We start from the raw sequence: 22,455 nt of genomic DNA on the forward strand, positions 1-22,455 counted from the left end.
GGTTTCGTAGGACTAGTTACAGAGCAGGGTGGGTAGGGCAGACTCCCCAAAAAGTCCAAATGTCTCGTCTCATCTATACACTGCCAATTGTAGAACACCAAAAGGCTCATCAAGCAAACGCCATCGCTAATCCCACAAAGAAGAAACTACTTCTCTACTCCTCGGACGGCGATCACCTTATACCTTCCTACCCACAGCGATCCCTCCCATAGGAGGCGGCTTCCTCTCCCCAAAATTATGCAACCTCTCTCCAACCAAATAAACCTCATCTCTTATCCTCGCCCTCCACCTCCCCGTAGCCTTCCCAATCTGATCCGCACCCCAAAGCGTCGCAACCCAAGCCGCCGCGACAGGATATGAGTATCGATAAACCACAATCGCAACTTCTTCCGAAATTCCATCGAAATTGGAGACCATACGCGGTCCGAGGAAAGTCACAAGGCCAAGGAAGAAAGAGGCGATGATAAGTGGTAGAAATAGGACTGCGAGAATGAGGATCGTGCCCGGAAAGATGACGAAGCGAGTCGCGAGACGGGCGTTGGGGTTGAAGTATCCGTTTGCTGTGATGCGTCGGACAGCTTCGGCTGCGAGGGAGGTCGGCGCTGTGATGATACTGCGGAGGAAGATTCTACCAATCAGGACGCCGAGTGCGGAATCGGCTAGAATGTGGATGCTATACTCCGCGACAGTGGGTTTGACCGACTGTGTCGGAGTCCGTACTGCGGAGTGGAGGTAGGTGTGCAGTGGCAGAACGAAGTAGAGTTGGAGCAACATGGCGAAGACCAGAGGTAAGACGATGAAGACGAAGCCGTAGACGTAAAGGCATCGCGCCGCCTGGCCGGTGTATTTCTGGAATGCGGCAAGCCAGGCTTTGAAGTCGACTCCTGAAGCTTTCATTCGCACGTACTGTGCACCTCGCTTGCCTTCCAAGATGAGGAAGAGTAAGCCACCAAGGGAGTATGCGCCGAGTGTATACGCATAAAGATCGTTCAAAACGACGCCCTCTGGCAGAGTCATTGCTAGCACCTGGCGTCCGAAAGAGAGCGGAAGAAGTGTCGAGCAGAGTCCGATGAACGCAGAGAAGATCCATAAACCGACCATGAAGACCGTCATGCGCGCTCGGAAGTGGGGTGGGATGTAGATTTTACCAAAGTGCTCATTTTGCTTGCCGTCTTTGTCGGCAATGTAGACGTCGTTGTTCTCCACGTGGATGAAAGCCTCGCCAGGTTTTGGTGGTCGGTATTGGTCGCTGCATGGTGTAAGAACGTACTTGCCGTTGCGTTCAAAGGTGACATCTGGCGTTTGATCATTCTCATCGATCAAGACAATCATCGATGTTTCGTCCAACCTCGCAGTCTTCAAGGTGAGCAGGCTCGACCACGTGCGACGAATATGGTCACCTTCCTCGTCTTTCTTACGATCGTCAAACAGAAAGTGCGACAAACGCAATGCCCGAGCACAGCGTCGTAGCCACCACGAATACATGGAATGTAGCACTTTGCTTGGCTTGGCAACGTTCCAGATTGTTGGCGTGATGCTGGTGAACAAAACCAGATCCAGAGCAAATTCGACATACGGCTCGGTTTTGAGCCAGTAGATCGGGAAGATGCCCTGGAATAGCCGGCCAATGCCCCATATGACTCCACCGAGGCAGAGGATAACAAGCGCACCATACACGAGTGCGCTGAAGGCTATCTTACACAGCTGAGTGGTAACACTTCGCTCCAAAACGTCTCGTACGGGATGGAATGTCGGGTCATCGGGATCTCGGATGAACCACAAGACGCCCTTCCGCAGGATCTTACGACACATGCCGACGAAGAGAGCGAAGTGGAACATGTAGCACGTGCCAACGAACCAGTGGATGAAGCAGAACGTGTAAGGTGCTTGGTTCGCGTAGGCCCATCGAGTAACTAGAGAGGCCCCATCTTGAAGGGGCAGAAAAGCGACGTCCAGTAAAAGTCCGCAGTAGAGGGGGAATACCAGCATCTCGATACTGATGATCAGGATTACTTTCATCACCCCACCAGCTTGGCGTAGAGAGTCTCTGACGATCTTCTCAATCTTTTGGTGTTGTGGACTGCTTGTTATTGGGGTGTCGACAGCCACATAAATGGCGGCGAGCATTGCGAGGGCCACGTATCCGGCAAGTACGGCCAACCCTCGATCGCTGGAGTTCCAGTACACCAACGAGGGATCAAAGGGTGCCACGCTATCTGAACCGGAGCCTGGAAGGAGCACCTTCCAGATCGCCAGCAGGTACTCTTTGGCATTTTGGAAATTGGTGCAGACTTGTACCGTCACGTCCAGAACACGTTTGAGGGCGTCCCATACAATCTGCAGAACGAGCGTAACGGAACCAGGAGAAACAGTCTCTACCACAGTGGTAATGGCATTGCCGACCATCTTGAGCACACCGTCCACTTCGTTCTGGATCGTTCTCAAAGTAGCATGAGCTTCGACAGAAATGTGTAGCCAAGCCCATTGAAACCCAGCGTCAGCTGCAGACTCGTTGCCAGTCGGGAAAGCACCAGCCAACCGGTGGTAGGCACTGATAGCAGTCGCTCTCGACACCTTGTAGACCCAAGACGTAAGATCGGAGTCGCCCAACCACGGCACCAACATCTCCGCGAACGCGAATATGGATTGCACCAGAAGAGCAGATGCGGCAGCACACCACCCAACCAAGAGAAGGGCAATGTCAACCAGGAAGTCTGTGCACATCGAGATGAAGCGGAGTGGTGATTTGATCACGGTTTCGAACGGATTGTTGATGATGAGTAGCACCAGCTTGCCCCACATGTATGGCATTGCGACTGTCAACCCCACCGAACCGATGACCAGAACGCAGCAGAAACATGAAGTTTGGAAAAGGCCTATGAGGGGACCTTGAAGACCAATGAGCTCGAGAATACCTTCTAGATCCTCAGCATCCTCGACGGCTTCGGCATCAAGCCCGGCTTGCTGAGCTGCCTGGACAACTTCTGGATCGTGCTGATCGTGGTCAGCCTCGACTTCATTATTCTGACCAGGAACAGGCACTCCGTCCTGTACAGGAACGAAAGGCGCTTCCTGGGGATCGTCTGCATTGATACGTTCTTCGCCAGCTGTTGGGACTGGCTCTGGAGCATTCTGAGGCTGGATATCGCCCCAGAACCAATTAATGAGCCATTGAGCTGTAGTTTGAGGTGCGCCAGGATGGGCTGGCGGTTGCGCCGGCTGTGGTATAGCTGCCCGATCTATCGTATTAGCGGCTTCAGGGCCGAGCTCAGCGCGGCGAATCTGCGCTTGCTCCTCAGCGTCGTCAACATTCGTGATGGGAGAACTGCCTTCATTTTCGTGGGTTGATGGAATGACCGGTGCTGATGACTCCGGCTCTGGCCCATCAGGATGGAAAGGATTATCGTTTGAGCTGCTAGTAGACTGCGGTCCGGCGAGCCCGTTAGTCTGTTCTACTTCGTTCCGGTCCGGGTTTCTGGAGCCTCCAGACAGCGAGCTGCCCTCCTCGATCTCATTCAATTTCTCCGTGAGACGCTTCTTCAGATCATCAGTGGTAATAAGCTTGGATGCCATGTTACCATCTGCAGGCTCTGGCACCACCAGCCGAGCTCTTCCTTTGTCCTTGCGCTTGATATTGATCTTCGCATCGGGTCCAGCATTAGTGATCGGTATTACATCCTTGTCGGTCTGAATCTCATGCGCGACTGCGTGATCATGAGGCTCAGGAGCAGCAGGCGCTGCAGCCATCGAGACATCATTCGTGGATTGCCTTCTACTTGGCGGACTACAGGATATCCAGCTTCCTTCGATGGGACTGCCATCAATCAACGAAGGCGCACTCACGAGACTAGCGCTTTCTGAGGACTGCTGGAGCGAAGCGGTCGGCGATGTTGACGGGTCTGCTACACTCATGGGATCGCCGTTTGACTCTTCCAAAATTCGCTTGATATGGGTTGCAGCTGAAGAGGTCGCGCGTGTAGGCATCGGAGGTCTCCGCTGGTTTGCTGAGCTTCCGACCAATGGCGGAACATTGTCATTATCAGACCAGTCGCCGTGGTGCAGCTCCTGAGAGCCACTCTGAGCAGCCTCCGCCAGGGCACCATTATCCTGCCTCCGCGCACCTCGAGCTTCCAGCTCAGCAAGCAGCACTTCTTCCCATGCCTCTCGCTCGTCGTCGGAGAGCGTGCGTAGCTTCTCATACACCTTGTCCGCCAACACGCCGGCGTCGGAGCCCGCATTTTCGGCAGCAAGAACATGGCGTAGCACTTCTGTTGCCTTGATCGCAAATCGATTACGTGATTCCTCATCCTCGCCAAACTCACTAGTTGCAGCGTTCACCATGGCGTACAACTGCTCCCATGGCACAGAACGGTCAGTCGAGTTCTCCTCAGTGCCGGGCTCCGGCTGGAGAGCGGCCAGTCTAGCGCGTGCCTCCTCTAACAATTGCGCCTGCCTGCGAAGGCGATCCCGTCTCTGCACAAGTTGATCATGCTCCCGTTGTTCATTGTTGATCTGCTCCAGGTTGACTAGGGGCTGTTGTTGCACAACCCACTCGCGAATAAGAAATACCAGAATGAAGCCCAATATGACGACGCAAGTGATGAGTTGGCCCTCGAACACGTCAAGGATGAGGCGATTAGCCTTGGTACTAGAAGTGAGCTCAGATAAGTAGGTCCACGAGGAAAGGATGGATACATCGGCGTGCGATTGATACAGAGTCGCATTATGAATGGTAGATGCGACAGTTTGGTTCGCTGCATCCGAAGCAGTGGTTGCAGCAGCGCTCGCACTGTTCTGTGTGTTTTTCCAGTCCACTGCACCGAACCACTTGTCGTAGGCATCGTACAGCGCATTCTGAATTCCGGCAGACACATCATTGATCATTTCTGAGCCCTGGGATTTTGCTTGCGAGGCAACGTCTGCCGCCTGCATCCTCCGTATGTAGTCCTCACGTGCCCATCCGGCGTCGGCGAACCAGAAAATCCATCTCCACGCGGCGCGGATCAGCAAAGGTAAGACGACGAGCCAGACGCTCATGACCAGGATGGCGCGCAGGCCGTTGATGATCATGGTCACGACATGTATGCATGCTCTTTTCAGGAAGACGGACCAAGGTAGTGTCTTTGGCATGCCGGCGTCGTAGAGTTTGGTGAAACGGAAAGGAGTCTTGCACAGTTCGCAGTGTTTCTTGTGCGAGTGGCTGAGCCATTCCATGAGACAGTCCTGATGGACGAACTTGATGCTGCCACTGCACTTGCAAGGGTAGAATAGAGGTTCTCCAGGAGCAGCCTCGCTTCTGCATATGCGACAAGTCTCTCCGGTCTGGCCGCCATCAGTGCCCGTCCTAATCGAAGATGCCGTGTCTCGTCGCTGCGGAGGGGCGGGGTTGAATGTGACATCGTTCATAATGTCAGGCGCATCATCGGAAGGATCGACGTGGCCGGCCGTGAGGTCTATGGGGTCGTCCATGGTGGAGGAGGTTGAGGGAGAGGCCCGCAGGCTGCAGTAAGGCGTCTAGTCGATCATCGAGCGTCCGGTCGCTTGCTGCAGCGGTGGTGATGGTCGGTTCGGTGCGTTCGACGAGTGATTCGGTTGATTGTGGGCGTGGAGAGATGTGGCGCAAACGCAGCGCTGTCGGAATTGAGCAGTCACAGAGCGGTGGTATAGATGTGATTGCCGTAGAGACTGGGCTGGACAGGGCTGGAGGTGGAAGTGGAAGGCTCGGAGTTTGTCGACGCCAAACGCCGATCCCCAAAGTCTTGGCATTTCATCACGCCAAACCAACCAAGTAGACTCCTCTCGCCGCGAGTCGCGCGACAGCGATCAGACGCGATATGCTCTGCGTATCCCAACGGTCCCCGTCTGTCGATACCCAAGTCGAGCAGAAGTCCAATATGGCGACTCATGCGGGGCGGAGATGGCGTTGCTCAGCGCGCAGAAATGGGCCAGAGGGACGTGATGGTGTTGTGAAGTGACGACATGTCTGCCTCTACGCGAGCTGGCACGAGCGAGCATCGCATCCTGCTTGACTGCCCATAACCACCCACCGCACTCCACTCGCCGTGCTGTCTGCTGTGTCTCTTCACTCGTCCTCGTCGACAGTATCCCCTTTCCCTTTGTCACTCGTCCTTCTGTTCACTTTTGCTATGCGCTTGTGAGAGTCGTTTGCTTTGTCCACCGCGTCGTCCAGATAAGCTCGCGCGGCAAGCGTTCGCGCTAAACCGTAAAGCTGCTGAGCTTCAAAACATCTCCAGGCCTACATGGGTTCCCAATCCTCCGCCTCCACCGCCAAACCGCCCCAGGCAACCACATCTGCCACCATGGACGGCACGCCGAATGGCAACGTCCACCATGGCCAACAACACCGCCGCTCCTCGCGGAACCACCGCCGAAAAGGCAAAGCGACGTGGTCGGGCTGGGCTGCTGATAAAGGCGTGAAGCTGTTCATCTGGTATGCCCTGTACCAGATCGTCTTCCACTGCCCCAGCAGCCAGAGTCAAATCACCGACGACACCAACCACGTCTGCAAGGCCTACCTGCAGGGACGGGACTTCGTTACGCCCTACGCCCAACCATACTACGATGAATACCTCGCCCCATACGTGCGCCAAGCACAACCCTACTACGATGTCGCCAACGAGAAGGTCTACAAACCAGCGTACTCTGCCTATGAGACCTACGCCGCTCCTCGTGTCGCTCAAGCTCAGGTGCTCAGCCAGCAGCAGTGGGAGAAGACCATCAAGCCACAACTCGATGTAGCACAACAGCAAGTGGGAAAGCAATACCAGCAGTCTCTGGCTCCACACGTCAAGAAGGCGACAGATGTGGTACAGCCTTACTACGACGGCGTAGTCAACTCCGCTGCCGACATCTGGCAGCTGGAGCTCGAACCCGTCTATCGTAAGACAGCTCCTTACGCAGAAAAGATCTACCAACAAGGACAAGCCTTCGCTGTGAATACTGCTTTGCCACAGGCTCAGTTCGTTGGTAGCACTGCCTGGAGCTTCTGGACACGCAACATCTGGCCACGCATCCGCATCTTGTACGGCGAGAATGTTGAGCCCCAGCTCATGCGCATCACCGAGCGCCTGGGCAGGTACAAGGATGGCAAGAAGCTCGAAGCTGAGATCAGTAGCGTGGAAGCCTCGTCCAAATCTGCCAAGGTGTCTGCAAGCGTCGAGTCTGTGGCATCATCTGCCTCGTCCACCCTCAGCCAGGCTACCGAGAGCCCGTCGTCCGCTGCGAGCGCCGCCGTCCACTCGACACCCTCCCCGTCTGCTGATCCCGTGACGCAATTCACCGAAGACCTCGCGAGCTGGGAAGACATTAGCCACAAGGCTGTTGAGGAAGGATCCGAGGATCTTGCAGAGCGCATCCAAGAAATCACTGCACAACAGGTCAAGAGCGCCCACAGTGTGGGGAACGCTCTCGTCACTCAATTGGAGGCGACCAGCGAGTCTGCAATGAACGGCGTGAAGAGTCGCATTCAGCAGATTGTCAAGAGCCTGCCGGAAGATGCTGAAGAGAAGGACATCGAAGCTGCCAACGGGGACTTGGTCCAAGCTGTGCGTGCCGCCGGACAGAGCATTAAGCAGAAGGCACAAGCTGTTCGCGAGTGGCGCCAAACACGCCAGAGCGAGACGGAGAGCCTGGTCGAAAAGGCACTTCAGTCCACTCTCGAGACTGTTGACAGCATTCGTGAGCTCCGCCTCACGGAGATTGGCCGAAAATATGCTTCGTCTTCGCTGCCTCACAAGCAGTGGAGCAAGTACAACGACATCAAGAAGGCAAAGCAGACGTGGCGCAATGATGTTGAGAAATCTGCACATGGACACAAGGGTCTTGCCGAGGCAAAGCATGCTGTCGAGGAGATTGAACAAATTGCCATGGGCGTGGCTGAGGACGCTGCGAAAGAGCTTGGCCGGCTGAAGAAAGTCGGTCAGTGGAAGATTGCCGCCGATGATGCCAGCGACGATTTCGAGACCAAGACCATTCCACCACCAGTCCGCAAGGCGAAGGAGTACATCGTTGAGCAAGCTGCGGCTGCTGCAGGTGCTGCATCCCAGGTTGTTCTCGGCTCCGAGCAAGATACAGTCGAGAGTGCCACCTCTGTTGTCGCCGAGAAAGCTTCTCAAGCTGCCTCGCAGGCCAGCGAGGCCATCTACGGATCGACAGGGAGCGTAGAGAGCGTCGCCAGTCAAGCATCATCTGCGGCCTCGAGCCTCTCCGAAAAGGTCGTGGGCTCATCCACCGGGTCTGTCGAGAGTGCAGGAAGCCAGGCGAAGAAATCGGCTTCGAGCATCGCGTCTGAAGCGTCCAAATCGGCTTCTGATGCTGCGGCTTCTGCCTCCAGCGTCGTATTGGGCGAGTCCAGCTTGTCCGATACTGTCAAGCAATCCGCCTCTAGTGCTGCATCCAAGGTTTCTGAATCTGCGTCTGATGCCGCATCCAAGATTGCTAAATCTGCGTCTTCTGTCAGCAGCTCAGCCTCAAGCGCTGTTGTAGGCGAGTCCAGTCTTTCCGACACGGTCAAGGAGGCCGCCTCATCCGCGTCCAGCGCCATACTCGGAGAATCAAGCTTCACGGATTCCGTTACGAATGCTGCGTCCGCGGCAACTGAGAGTGCGAAGAGTGTTGGCCCTAAGCTTGCTAGCATGCTTGCAGCTCAGAAGGACCAGGCGAGCAAGAGTGCCGAGAGCCTCGTGAAGGAAGCTTCATCTGCCATTAGCAGTGCCACCCACACACCGGTGGCTTCTTCGATATCCTCAAGCGTCTCGTCTGCTGCAAGCGCCGCATCTTCTGCCGCGGCTTCAGCATACAACGACCTACCCGATGCTGAGGATATCGCTGACGCAGCTGAGTCTGCGGCGAAGAAGCCGAAGAAAGTGTTCGCTGGTGCTATGGCACAAGAACTCAAGGAGCCGCGTGAGCCTATCATCGAGGGCGACTATGGCGACATGGTCGACACTGGAGACCTCTACGCGGACTACAGCGAGGGCGTTCAGAAGCTCATCAACGGAGCCGGTGACAAAGCCAGTCAGCTCACGCAGGCAATTGAAGATGCCTTGAAGGGCGCATCTCCCACGCACGGGTCCGTTGAAAGTGTGAGCAGCCTCGCCAGCGCACAATATGAAAGCGCACTTTCAGCTGCCAGCAGCGCTCTTTTCGGCACACAGAACGCCGCCGACAAGGCCACCAGCTCTGTCTACGATCAATACCAGGCAGCGGTGACCGCTGCATCATACGCCATCTATGGTACTCCAGCTACTGCAGCACCACTCGCCGCTGCCAGCTCAGCATACGACAGCGCCGTCAGTCAAGCCTCGTCACAGTACGAAGCCGTCAAGTCGTACATCTCTGCGCAAGTATCTGGCACACCGCTGCCCGTACATGAACAGGTTCTCGCCAACGCTCAAGCCGCATATTCATCTGCACTCACAGCTGCATCTCATGCCGCCTATGGTACTCCTGTCACTGCTGCGCCCCTCGCGGCTGCCAGCTCTGCCTATTCAAATGCTGCAGCTGAAGCTTCAAAGCATTACGATGCTGTCAGGTCCCGCGTTTCTGCGCAGATATCAGGTACTCCCAAGCCTGTCCAACAGGAGATGTTTGAGTCGGCAGAATCTGCATACTCGAACGCTTTGAAAGCTGCCAGCTCGCGTTACTATTCCGCGTTCCCAACGCAAGGCTATCTGGAAAGCATCTCTTCCGTCGCATCCTCCCGACTTGCCGATGGCGTGAGTGCCGCTCAAGAGCAGTACCAGAGTGCCAAGATCGCTGTTGGGGCTGAGCCCACCCCCGTGCATCAGCAGTATCTGGCATCGGCTCAGGCCGCCTACTACCAAGCACTCGGTCTGGCGCATGGTCGCTACAACGAATTCGTTGAGGCAGCATCTAGCGTGATTGCCCCCACACCAACCGCAACTGGCTATCAAAAGTCGATCGAGGATGCACTAAGCGCTGCACGAAGTGCATACACTGCTTACACTCAGGGAGCATCAGAAAAGTACAGTATGCTTCACGAGATGGCCAGTGAAGCTGCCAGCGCGCAAGCTACAACAGTTGACAAGGGAACGCTTGATCATCTCGATTCGCAAATCGTAGACGCCGTGGACTACGCCAAGAGTAAGCTTGCCGATGCAAGCAAGTCTGTCAGCTCTGCATATGCCGCTTCAGCAACGACTGGCAAGCCACTCGCTTCCCAAGCCTCAGAGAACTGGGAAGCTCTGATCTCCAAAGCAAGTGAGCAGGTCTACGGTGCGCCGGCTCCGTTCACTGCTGTTGCCTACAGCTATGCTACTGAATATGCTGGGTCAGTCACTGACGCAGCCGCTTCGGCCACCGCTGCTGCGGCAGCTCAGTTTGAACAAGTCCAAGCACTTCTCTCCGAACTCGTTGTCGGTAAAGAGCCAGACTTCACTGCCAGTGTGTACAGCAGATTACAATCTGCGTACTCTACGGGCGCCCCCAACTTGGCGTCGCAGATCTCGAGCTACGCAAGCGACTCTTACGACTCGATGTCATCCATTGTGTCTGCGGCATTTGTTCCACCGACACAGGTGCCCTCTATCCTGGAACAAGTCCAGGAGCAGCTGAATGCTGCTGTCAATGCAGCCAGTGCCCAGGCTTATGGCACAGAGAAGGGCACATTTGAGGTTCGTACCGTACCCACTACTATCACAATGAGACCATTGCTAACGATCGTACAGCAAGCTACCGAGGCCGCAGCAAGTATGTACAGTGACGCCGCTTCCCAGGTTTCTGACGCCATCTACGGTACGCCGGAACCATATGTCGCCGCAGCACAAGCATCTATCCTCAACATTGGTGCATCAGCCAGCGCCGCGATCTCTGCCGCCATCTACGGAGGTCCAACACCCACACTTTCTGCTGCCAGCAACGCTGCCGCTTCTGTCGCTTCCTCCATCCAGAGCAAAGCTGCAGAACAGGCTGCCTCGGCCAGTGCAGCCGTCAGCAGTGCTGTCTACGGCGAAGAGCAAACCTACCTCGAAGGTGTTCAGAGCCAATTGAGCGCAGCCATGGCCAGCGCAAGCAGTAAAATCTCAGAGCTTGGCCAGGACGCAGGAAGTGTGTTGAATGAAGCGGCGAGCACTGTGAGCTCGGCTGTCACAGCTGCGACCGACAGAGTGAGGGATGAGCTGTAGGAAGCCTCAACTATCTCTGAGAAGTTCGCGTTGACTGCAGAACATGCCATCGAGGATTTTGTACGAGAGATGATGCAGCTGGCTTTCGTGATTCCTTTTGACATACAAATGGACATCTTGAAAGCTGTTCTGGGGAGGAGGACGGCGAGGCGGTCAGTCCGGCATTGAATCGCTTGCTTGAGCCCTACTCAGTCACGAAACGAAGGGAAGTAATCCAAAAGAAGGAGGAACGTGAAGTGGTCATGCGCGCATGAAGAGGGACCCAGGACCTTTTTCGACGCAACAGAAACGAGTCATGAGATTTCCGCAGTTGTTGTTGCTGAAGAGGGTGGTGGCATTGCATTGAGTCGCGCTATTGGGTGTTGTGTACATGTGATCTATCCTCTGGCGTTGTGTTTTGGGTTCTTGCTACACCTTCTGGCATGGTATGATCACAGTGAGATATCCCATATGATGTAACGCTTTTTGTATAGAATTGAGAATGTCTTCCACATCGGTCCCATTGGACTCTTCCCTTCACACGAGAACAACATGAGCTTGTCACAGGATGCATTGAATATTGCTTGGAATGCTATAAGGCTTAAGACTGAGGCACCGGATTCGAGAACAAAGCCTGCTGCTGACTGTATACCAGGTAGTCGCAGCTCAGCAGGTCTCATACAAATAGAACAATTCGCGGAGAGCCATCCTCTCTTCAAAAGCACAGTCGTTTCTTCTCACACTTATCATTTCCGTTCGCATCGACCTCCGACAACGCAGCACACCACGCCACGCCACGAACCACTTCCTGCCCTCCCACGGACTACCTGCTCCCAACACAGAAACTCCACATCCAAAAGCCCAACCACCAAAGCAACGATGACTCTATCGATTCCCTCTACCAAATCTTTGCTGAAAACAAATTGGCATTTCCCTTCCTGCATCCTCCACGACCTCGACCCCATCCCCTCTTCCATCCCATCTCCTTCCATCAAAGCCGAAATCTTAGCTTGCGCATTCGAATACGCTCGTTCTGTCATACCTTCTTATAAGAACTACTCTCGATACTTGGCTTTCATGCGAATTATCATTATTGGAACAATTGCGGAATTTAAAGGGGAGCCGTTCGATCCATCGACCTACCGAAAAGATGCTAGGATTCTGTACGGGTCGTATGATTTAGATGAAATTTTGACGGGGTTGTTTGGAGATGGAGAAAAAGCAGAGGAAATGGCGAGGGAGTATAAGACTTTTTTGGTCGTGACTAGTGAGAAGACTCGCGGTGACGGAAAAGAGAAGAACCAGAGGTCGATGCTTTTCGAACACTATCGGAATACTTTGTCAATTTCGCCGAAGAATTGGTTCCGTCTTCGAGATTGCGATGCGTTGTGTCGGTTCACGATTGCGGCTGCGTTATGATGTAATGGTTCCGAAATTGATGGAGATGGAGAGAAAGATGGAAGAGAGGTGTTTTGGTTTACTGAAGAACAATGGCGCATTCTCTCAGAAATTGGAGTTCTAATGTATGACTCTGTGGCATTTCATAAACATCGAGCGGAAGGGGAGACGAATAATACGTTTGCGTATTTGGATGAAGGGTTGAGGAGTGCGATGTTTAGGGGGGCGAGGGAGGGATTGTGGGCCATTGATCAGACGTTTACATCAGCGGTGGCGTTGATGAGGACAGAGGATGGTGTGAATGGGGCGGGGAGGGATAGTCCGAGGGCTTGGACCGTGGTTTGCAATATGTTGAGATTCTTCGGTGGACCGATTCATGTTACGATGAGGAGGTATAGGTTTGTGGAGGAGGGGTTGAGGATTGGGAGGGAGGAGGATGAGGTTGTGAGAGGGTTGGCGAGGAGGAATGAGAAGTTGTGGTGGAGGAGGAAGGGCGAGGGAAGTAAAGACGAAGTTGGGCTGACGAAGGATGGTGAGAGTATTGAGGTGGTGATTGGGAGGACCAGATTCGAGAAGTATATGGAGAAGAAGGGCGAGTTGTTCTTCGATGGGTTCGTGGAGATGATGGAAGAGGGAAAGAGCAGAGACGACGATGTGGCGGGGTGTTGTGCTGGAGAGGGTGGCGAGAATGGTCGAAGTGTATTTGGAGCTCGCATTCTAAGCGAGGCGGAGAGAGAGGTGTGGAGGCAGTATGCTCTTGGCTTCAACGGTCGGTTGAGGCGGGCATTCCCTGAGGTCGACTTGGATCCAGCACTTCCCGTGTGAATTGGGCATGGCTACTGCGGGTTCGCAGACAACATCTACTTGAGCATCGCATTGGAAAGAACAGTACTCAGCTTAGGTGTCTGGGATCAAGATGGTCGGCTATAGTCGAAGGGGAAGGAAAAAGAATAGTCTATGTGCACGCCTTTCATGCTATACCACATCTATGGAAGACCTCTCGCGATTGCTTTTGCGTATGAGAGTCGTAAGAAGCTCTCTGATCCTGACTCCAAACAGTACTACCAACATATAGTCCCATCAATCATTCTTCGTGATGCGTGTCTCGCGTGAATCGTCGTTTTCATCTCCATCAGTACTACACGCAGTGTTGGGTATACCGTCAATGCAAAACAAAGGGAAATGTTCGTCTCCAGTCCAGTCTAGTGTGCGATCGCCGATCATGCAAGGTCGTTGATATTGGATCAGATCAACCTAATCCGCTGCGGTGATACCTGCTGATGCAACAGGGGGTAAGGGGAGATGAAGGTAATGGCAAGTATGTGCAGGGTGAGGAGCAAATGGTCCAATTGGACAGAGCCCATCTCGCGGTCCAGCTTGCTCCCATGAATTGAGTCGCTCTTGATGGACTGCACGTGGTCGACATCCTTCGGGTGTCGTGCCTGGCGTGGGCAGAGGTCGGATCTCATGCTGATCGCCAGCATTAACGCATGCGACAGACTTGGCTTTGCGAAGCGCAGGCCTTTCGATGATGCGAATCGTCTTTAGAGCGTTACACTTTGTGATCGTAGCTGTCCGAGCAACGGCGATCGCTTCATCGCCAAGGCATTCGAAACTCAAGAGAGAATCGGACGTCCTAAAGGAGGAGAACGATGGAGTACGAGAGGGCAAGTCTCGAGTCTTGAGGTCCCAGCGGCATGCTGCGGAGGAGCTTTTGCTGCTGTTGCTGTAATCATCTTCGTGGTCAGACCATTCCGTGCCGGCTGTCATGGTAGTTCGGATTGTGCTCCGACTTTCATATGATGAAGTCGTGCAGGTACTCGAGTCCGATGCGGAACTATCGGAGCGGGAGTGCTGATACTTCTTCTTGCGGACGCTGAGCCCGCTGCGTTTCTGGATCCAGGAAAGCATAGTTGAGTTCGTTAGGGTTGTGGTGATGAGATGGGTGTGCTTTGAGTTTTCAGATGTAATATGTGGCTTCGGTCGAGACCAGTAGCAAGCTGTATCGCCCTTGAGCAGAAGCTATAAAATCGGGTGACAGCCACGCGGGTGAGCAGTATTGTGGAGGGTTTAGCGTAGGAGACTCGAGACTCGTGCAAGTGATGCACTTTTCCTTGGCAGCGGTGTTGGTGTTCTGTGGTGATATTTGTGGAGGGGGTTCCCTGATTTGATGACGTGGAGTGGATGCTTCGCCTTGCTGTTGCCTCAGACGAGCGGCGGGAGGCTCGGCTATGAACTGTCGCGCTGTTGCTGGCGAGAGAAGAACGTCAAAAGACGATCGCGGCGTGGAAGCCAGATTGCACCAGATCAATTCAAGTCGCCCCACAAGGGTCGTGAAGAGTCGAGGCGGTCTCCAGCCGTTGCCTTGACAGGTTGGTTGGCGGCTTGCAGTCTGGCTGCTCCAGGCGTTCGGGCTTGTGTATGAGGCTGTTTTGTGGCTATCACCTGGCTGTAAGGCTGCTATGGCTCAGAGGTTCCTTGATTTGAAGCAGCGTTCGCACGACTAGTGTGCTTCCACGTATCAATGGCGAGGCGACTGCCAGCCAATGCTGAAGAGTGAGGTGGACGAAGAAGCTGGATGATCTGCGAGAATGGTTCCTGAGAGATAAGCTGGGCTGACGAGAGCGTTGATGCTGGATACCGGAGTCATCCGCCGTTCCAGGAACTGGCGATGCTTGATTTTGCTGGTGCAGATGCGATGACGGCCGGCGACCTTCGCGATGAGAGTGAATTTAACTCGATGGAAATGCTGTTTGGCGGAAGAAACTTGATTCCAGATTCCGTCGAGAGCGAATTGAGTGGTGGTGAGCGGGCGTATGGCTGGCGGAGGTCCGCCTTTTCCGTTGCCTCCAGCCATCACCTGATGCCTAAGCTGGAGGCTGTTGGAGTCGTTGGTCTGCCATTTTTGTCGGCGTAGCGACCTGGGTGTATTCCATCGATCGCGGAAGTCTGCTGCATAGGGAATCTATTGCGGTGGACAGTAAGCCACGGGAGGCTATGGACAATGCAGCCAAGTAGGGCTGTGTTGGGTGACGATCCTGAAGAGGCCGACAGGTCGGTGTCTGGCAGTCGACAGGGAAGAGGTGTTGTAATCCAGTCCGAAATAGATCAGCACCCCGGAGCGGCACGAGCTTTCGCTAAACTGCGCGTCATCCTCCGACGCGGCGACATGGGGGTCTGCAGCCGAGCTAAACCTGTCTTCACCTCCTGAGCTTTTGACACAGCCTGGCTATGGCTCTCTGCTGACCACCGGAGAGAAATGGCCAATTGCTGACCAGTTCAGCACACATACACCTGGATTCCGCAAACCTTCTGCTTCTGGACGCTGGCCCCCCTTCCCCATCTGGCAAGTGCTATCCTGGCGTCTGACCTGGCTTTGTGCGGCCGCAGGCGGACAGCAGCAAGGCTCATCGGACTCACGGCATACGACTGCAAGATGGAAGCTACGGGCCTGTCATTGCGCAAGTCGAGCCCTACGGAAAAGCGTACAGCAGAAGTCGGTGTACAGCCGCAACGCGCCTTGCGCGGCGCCTGGTGACTGCATGGCAAGACTTGCTCTACGGCGCCTGAGGGTGGAGACACACGATGGCTAGACACCCGCCCAGCGCAAAAGCAACGCACGACCTACGTGCCAAGTCAAAAGTGCCCAGGCCTCGCGCAGTCTCGGATTTGTGTCGCCGTATTGCTCGCATTCTCGCATGCTTGGGACGGCCGCATTCGCCCGTTGTCCTCACTCACGCCCAAGTGTAGTGCATACTCTCTGTCATCGCGATTAGGTTTGCGGTGCACACGGTGACGGTGAAAGAAGACACCGATGTACCTGCTCAAACGACCGAATCAAGCAGCCTCCAGCCTCATATGGTGGCCCGCGCGAAGCGTGCACATTCCCGCGCGCCTGGGCTCTGAGCCAGCTGATGCTACGAGATTCCTTTCGCGACGCGCTGCATCTACAGGTTGGCCGTCTGTCCTGGCTTTGGACAACCGGAACCGAGCTGAACGACTTCTGTTGGATATTTGACTGCGTGTCTTTGACCTACACAGCTTTGCTCTGCGAAGCAGATGTCAAGTCTGAGACCATTGTGACACTGGGAAGATCTACCAGGGAATCCTTGGCGTTGATCCTATATTGGACTGCTCGACACTAGGATCGATTCCGTTCCCGGGAAGACCTGACCAGGCCGCCATATGGGAGTGACGTCGTGATCAAGCATTACAGCTTCCAAAAATTGTTAGACGGCAACAACTGTGTAAGTAACACTCGGTCGTGATCCGAGCACAGACCGGGAAGACCAGCGCACACTGCACCGAAGTAGCCATACCGAAAACTCAGATCCAGTCGCAGACATCTTTGAGGCCCTGTCAATATTTGGTGAGGCTTCGAACACCTCATGACCGTCACATGCGCAATCGAAGTATGCGCAGTTTCATCCGCTCGGCGGTGTGCAGTGTACTACGGATGCCGTAACGCTCAGCAGGCAGCTGATGATCTGGGAAGTCAGGGAACCTGGTGCTCTACCGGTACCCTCTACCCGCCTTGGAGGTGTGAGCGCTCGGAACGCTCGAGCCCACAATGTTCCATGTGGCTTTGAGGGATCAGCTTGCTCACGTTCGGCGCGTGTCAACAGCGCCACGTCCGACTGTCCGACGATCTGGCATGCCTGCAGACCTGTTGTCTGTCAGAACTCAAAGTACGTTTCCTGAATTGCAACTTCGAATGAGAAGTGTTTCCTGCCATAAACGACGACAGATCCAGGTCATCCAGTCACTCGGCGTCGGAAAAAGCATAGGTATCCTGTCATACGGATCACGGCCCTCCATCAGGTCCTGGGAAAGGGCGGAAGTGCTGGGCCAGAAGCTGAACTTTGTTTGTGCACTCACGCTGTCGGAGACGACAACGTCGTACTGTACGAGCACAGCCTTGGCCAGTGCGGCGGGCTCACAGTGTCCAGCCCGCACACAGACCGAAGGAAGTGAGCCCAGGAATTCTATAAGAAAGCGCAACTCGTCCCTCTGAAACAGAATCATCAGCACCAAGACCTCCAAGCCAAACAAGCACCTCTTCCAAGCCCAACGAGCCTTGACTCGATATCTCAATCACTCCTCCAACAACACATCCTTCACTACCATCAAGATGCAGTTCAAGAACATCGTCGCTACCGTCGCTGCATTTGCAGTCGGCACTGCCATCGCTGGTCCACTTCCAGTCGCCGATGTGAGTGATCCAGCATCTACCTTTACACAGTGAATACGATAAGCTGACAAGTTCCGCACAGATCGCGGCCCTGCAAGCCCGTGAGGAGAACGCCCAGAATGCTCAGAATGCCGAGCAATCCACAAACGCTGTGCAAGCCAAGTTGACGACGCAACACGAGCAGTTCCAGCAGGGTCTCCAACAACAGAACGAGAAGATGGGCGCTAACGCTCCATCCGACGCTCAACTCGCCCAGATCAAACAAGAAGTCCAGACCGCCCAGCAAGCCAACAGAAACAACGGTGCCAACTGGTGCTATTCCGGCTGTAACAATTACTGGAACTATGGCTACAGTAGCTTGTACGACATTTACGAGTGGTACTACCTCTACTACGCTCAGCTGTACAACGGCTATTGCGGCTATTACAGCTGGAACTACTGCTATTATCCTCAAAGCTACTACGGCAGCAACTGGGCCTGGAACAACTACTACACTTGGTAGATGGTCAGCAGTACTGCTGATACTGCTGGTATTTCACCAAAGAACCAAACGGACGGAGAGTATGCTGGAGAAGAAGATTGAGATGTCGAGGAAAATATTGGGCGCGCAAGACTGGCTGACCACGACGATGACGACTTGTTACGACGCATGTACTATCCGACCACAGACGCTATTGGCCTAGCAACAGATTGGGATCCGACCCAGACGCTACGACTAGCATATAGAGAGACCACTACTTGAGTAGTAATCATTTTGTAGAATGCGAGGAATGGGAATATTTGACGATCAGCTTTGCTTCCTTCTGCCTTCCAATCGGAAGTTTTCGGCCTCTCTCTGCCAGACACGTGTTTTGGCCAGTCATAGCTCATTTTTGACTCTTCCAATTTCTGCTGACTTCATCGAGTGACCCGAGCATCTGGGTCGCGTTCACAACATGCCTGCTGCGGAAAGTCAGCTTTGAACTCTGCCCAGCCCTTGCCTGGTATGACTTGCTGGTCAGCAATCCGACTTCCGAGCTTCGTATCTCCTGTTATTAGATCATCTCCGCTGACTCAGGAGAGTTGTCCTCTTTCTTGGAGAAATCCATCAATGTCCAAAGCCGCGAAAAGTTGTAGGCGCGAGTTCCCGGCTTGATCATTGTTGCATGTTGGTCTCTGAGTACCCAGAATATTTCGTTTGCAACGAAGTAGCTGCCACTTAACTGCCAGCCACGTCATTGCTGTTGGCATCTGTGCGGCCCTATAGAGAAAGATGCAGCTGTGATCTCGTGGGGCGGCGCAGGCCACGTGCAATTACGAGCATCCACGCAGTCGCAAGATGCCTATGCGTTGGTTGCTAAGTCTAGACCTTTTCTCACAATAGCTGCAACAAATTGTGCGCCAAAACTCAGCGACGCACTGCGAAACCTCTTGCTTCGTCAGGAGATCAACAGGACTTTTGAAAACTGCAAAGTCTGTACAGTCTTATGAGCGTAGCAACATGAATGTTAGTTTGGCATGTGCAATTTGAGCGTGACTGCCCATCATCAAGAAGTAAGCGCAACGTGCACGTACGGCTAAAAATTTAACCTGAATGCCAAGGCTCTTCCTCACTCGTCAGCTCAATTCAGTCTCTTCTATTCTTTGACTAAACCAAATTTCCAACTCTGCCGAACTAGTCACCATATCAAGCAAATATGGTTCTAAGTATACTCCGACAACCGACCAATGAGCGAGCCACCAGGTCGAAGAATATTGACGAAGCTACAAGTCCACCGTCCGCAATGATAGGCAAGGCCGAGCGACTATTCTCCCAGCTAAGGCGCCATGCGCCGCTGAAGCGATCACGATGCAGCAGAATCTGACTTCAAGACATCTATGGAAATGTCCACATTTGTCGTACGTTACGGCAGATCTGTCCCGCCTCTGTCTCTTCGACCAAACTCTCCTCGGTCACTACGTCATGCAAGACAGTTCCTCACCTTATTTATTCTATCTTGTGATTCTGCAATCGCAATGGCCATCAAGGTTGTGACAATTGTTTGAATTGAGATTGGAACAATCTACATAGAATGCCTGATAAGATTACAGGGTCCTGCAATTGTGGACGCCATGTCTACACAATTCCAATGCCTAGGGAAATGAACCTCTGTCGTAAGAATTCCGAAGTCGATTCTTGATCCAGACAATATTGATCTCGCGTGCAGACTGCATGGATTGCAAGAAATGGGCGGGAGCAATGTGAGTCTCCCTAGAATGACCTTCACACTATCCCAAGGCTGACTTTCACTAGGCACTCAGCACACATGTTCGTCAAGACCGAAACCATCGAAACAAGCAGTCGAACGCCCAAATTGCACACTATGAATGCGGAATCTGGCAATCCTATGGAGCGAGCCTGGTGTGACGAATGTGGCTGTGGGATATGGTTGAAAGCAACCAAGAGTCCCGAGACGACTTATTTCAAAGCTGGTTTGTTCGAGCATGGAGAGATTCCCCAGCCAACGATGGAGAACTGGATGAAGAATATGGAGAAGTGGGAGCAGCCTGCCTTAGGTACGAAGAGGCAAGCATTTGATGGGAATTAGATCGTTGTACGATGAACAGAACATTCACGAAATGACTCGCTTGTGTCAGGGTTCCAGATTGATGCAGTGAATAGCGTTTGCTTATTGACGATGATTCATACCATTCGCTCACCAAAGCACGTGAGTGCGCCGCTTAAGAGAGAGGTCCTTTCTAGACAAACCAAACACTTTCCCGCAAGGCCTGACAAACAATCGAAACACCACTGTCCGACCACTCAACAGCAAATCATCATTGAATCTCGAGTCCAAAACAACATCACGATGTCCTACAAAGTCTACACAATCGAGCGCCTCGGCATGAGCTCGCTCAACCATGTCGCTATCTTCGTCGGAACAGAAACTGACGGCGGCGGCCTGATCTTCCACGTCACCGGAAACATCCTGAGCGGTATGAAGTACGAGAAGCAAGTCTCCGATCGCCCAGACAACTCGGCATCGTTCATTGCTGGCACCCAGCGTCTCATCGGGACCCTTCAGAAATCGAAGCTGTCAGACTTCGAGTCTGCTTGTGAGAGCGTACCTGTGCCAGGTGCACAGCTCAAGCTGAATGGCACGCCGAAGGATCCCTCGAAACCGATCCGACGTTGCGGCGAATGGGTTGAGGATGCGAAGGCGAAGGTCACTGCCGATGGGATCATGCTGGTTGGTAGCACGGAACATGAGTGGCTCGTTCTGCTGTGAGACGTTCCTGCACTTGGCTGTAAGTCATGTGGAACGAATATGGACATATTCGAGAGCGTAAAGCTGACAGGGTTTGCTTCATAGACAGTTTCGCCTGACTTGATGCTACGAAAGCACATCGAGCCATTTAGCATACTGCGCGCTCCGGACACCGAGGGCTCACATCATGCACAGTCGTATCTTGTTGCGTTCTCCGCCGATAACGTGTGAGTTCCGTCTCCTAAATCTAGTGAGGCGGCATATGCTTCACCGAGGACTTTGAATACATACCTCAGGATACTGCGGACTCTGTTCTTTCCTCGCTGCAAAAGTCGTACAAAGAAGTAAACATTCGATCACCAACACTTATTTTTTGTGGAGTCCATATTGGTGCTCCTTCAGCCCGCCTCAAATGAGTTTCTATCCAATGCTTGCCCACCTGGCGGCGCTCACAGAGCTAGGAAAGGAACAACTCACGAACGACTTGCATCATTAGATACTCTTGCGGATACGTCGTCACGACGCTCTGTACCGTTTCGAGCCGGTCTGGTTTGAACCGACAGGCAAGGGTTGCGTTGCAGAACTCCCAATACTCTGGGTACCAGCCTGAGATCTCCCAATCGATGATCTTGATCTTCAGGGACGGCTCTCCATCTGCAGCAGCTTCAGCCTTCTCCACTATGATGTTCTTGGGCTGTGGATCACCGTGCGTGAAGGTGAGTGATCTGGTGGTTTTGAGTGTTGCCGCAAAGAGTGTGCGAAGAAGTGCCACGCATGATGCTGGCTCGGTATATTCCAACATTCGTAGAATTCCCTGGTTCATGTCCTCTTCGGTCTCGAAGGGCCCAAATAGCGATGGATTGTGCACCTTGCGAGGACTGTAGAAGATGCCGTCTACACAGGCCTGTTTGTCGACAGATCCGATGTAGCCCACCGACGGAATCTTTCGCAACTCGAACAGAGCTTCCAGAATCTGGCCCACGACGTCGCGCTTCTCGGTAGGAGTCAAATCTGGCCACGCCTGTGCGAGAGTCTGTCCCTTTATCATCTCCATGATGATGAACTTCCGATTCGTGCTTTCTTCGAACAAGGTTCCGTAGAGCTTGGGGACAGGAACGTTGCTGTGAGTTGCGACATAACTCAAGTTTTGCGCCTCGAGTAGGTCGACTGAGCGACCGTACTTGACAGCAAAATGGTCGCCGACTTGAACGACCTTGGCTGAAGCGTCTGGCGCGCTGAGGAAGTTCGTGCTTTGCAGAATCTTCTCGAGCGACGGTATCTGGGCTTCCTCCATGCCCTCGAGTCTACTGCGAACGTATGATTGAGCTGTGCAGATGATGCCGCGTGCTGTTGTTGCCTTCACGGCAGTGCATGTAAGTGCAAGTGTGTTCGAGTTGATAATGACCGCGGAAGGTGAGTGTGGTCAGGTGAATAGTCACATGCGCTCGCACGTTGCACTCGTCACCTACCGTATGTGACTCGTATGAGCCTCTAC

At 53.7% G+C, this 22,455-nt stretch overlaps 8 protein-coding genes across 8 annotated transcripts; 6 read left to right on the forward strand and 2 right to left on the reverse strand.

Moving 5' to 3' along the window:
- Positions 1 to 177: 177 nt before the first annotated feature.
- On the reverse strand, positions 178 to 5,469 carry CKM354_000891700 (E3 ubiquitin-protein ligase SSM4; the record flags this gene model as incomplete). Its single annotated transcript, XM_044804316.1, has 1 exon — positions 178 to 5,469. The coding sequence occupies one exon, from the start codon at positions 5,467 to 5,469 to the stop codon at positions 178 to 180; it is 5,292 nt and encodes a 1,763-aa protein (XP_044660251.1).
- Positions 5,470 to 6,260: 791 nt separating this feature from the next.
- On the forward strand, positions 6,261 to 11,165 carry CKM354_000891800 (uncharacterized protein; the record flags this gene model as incomplete). Its single annotated transcript, XM_044804317.1, has 2 exons — positions 6,261 to 10,655; positions 10,710 to 11,165. 2 exons carry the CDS (start codon positions 6,261 to 6,263, stop codon positions 11,163 to 11,165), a joined length of 4,851 nt encoding a protein of 1,616 aa, XP_044660252.1.
- An 858-nt stretch (positions 11,166 to 12,023) lies between these two features.
- Positions 12,024 to 12,563, forward strand: CKM354_000891900 (uncharacterized protein; the record flags this gene model as incomplete). The annotated part of the gene is made up of 1 exon (XM_044804318.1): positions 12,024 to 12,563. The coding sequence occupies one exon, from the start codon at positions 12,024 to 12,026 to the stop codon at positions 12,561 to 12,563; it is 540 nt and encodes a 179-aa protein (XP_044660253.1).
- A 327-nt stretch (positions 12,564 to 12,890) lies between these two features.
- On the forward strand, positions 12,891 to 13,367 carry CKM354_000892000 (uncharacterized protein; the record flags this gene model as incomplete). Its single annotated transcript, XM_044804319.1, has 1 exon — positions 12,891 to 13,367. One exon carries the CDS (start codon positions 12,891 to 12,893, stop codon positions 13,365 to 13,367), a length of 477 nt encoding a protein of 158 aa, XP_044660254.1.
- A 4,306-nt stretch (positions 13,368 to 17,673) lies between these two features.
- CKM354_000892100 (uncharacterized protein) lies at positions 17,674 to 18,235 on the forward strand (the record flags this gene model as incomplete). The annotated part of the gene is made up of 2 exons (XM_044804320.1): positions 17,674 to 17,754; positions 17,816 to 18,235. 2 exons carry the CDS (start codon positions 17,674 to 17,676, stop codon positions 18,233 to 18,235), a joined length of 501 nt encoding a protein of 166 aa, XP_044660255.1.
- A 1,549-nt stretch (positions 18,236 to 19,784) lies between these two features.
- Positions 19,785 to 20,300, forward strand: CKM354_000892200 (uncharacterized protein; the record flags this gene model as incomplete). The annotated part of the gene is made up of 3 exons (XM_044804321.1): positions 19,785 to 19,866; positions 19,920 to 19,953; positions 20,006 to 20,300. 3 exons carry the CDS (start codon positions 19,785 to 19,787, stop codon positions 20,298 to 20,300), a joined length of 411 nt encoding a protein of 136 aa, XP_044660256.1.
- A 261-nt stretch (positions 20,301 to 20,561) lies between these two features.
- On the forward strand, positions 20,562 to 20,981 carry CKM354_000892300 (uncharacterized protein; the record flags this gene model as incomplete). The annotated part of the gene is made up of 1 exon (XM_044804322.1): positions 20,562 to 20,981. One exon carries the CDS (start codon positions 20,562 to 20,564, stop codon positions 20,979 to 20,981), a length of 420 nt encoding a protein of 139 aa, XP_044660257.1.
- A 436-nt stretch (positions 20,982 to 21,417) lies between these two features.
- On the reverse strand, positions 21,418 to 22,254 carry CKM354_000892400 (uncharacterized protein; the record flags this gene model as incomplete). The annotated part of the gene is made up of 1 exon (XM_044804323.1): positions 21,418 to 22,254. One exon carries the CDS (start codon positions 22,252 to 22,254, stop codon positions 21,418 to 21,420), a length of 837 nt encoding a protein of 278 aa, XP_044660258.1.
- Positions 22,255 to 22,455: the final 201 nt, after the last annotated feature.

The sequence above is a fragment of the Cercospora kikuchii genome (assembly GCF_019650295.1).
Source record: "Cercospora kikuchii DNA, contig_00005, whole genome shotgun sequence".
NCBI lineage: Eukaryota > Fungi > Ascomycota > Dothideomycetes > Mycosphaerellales > Mycosphaerellaceae > Cercospora > Cercospora kikuchii.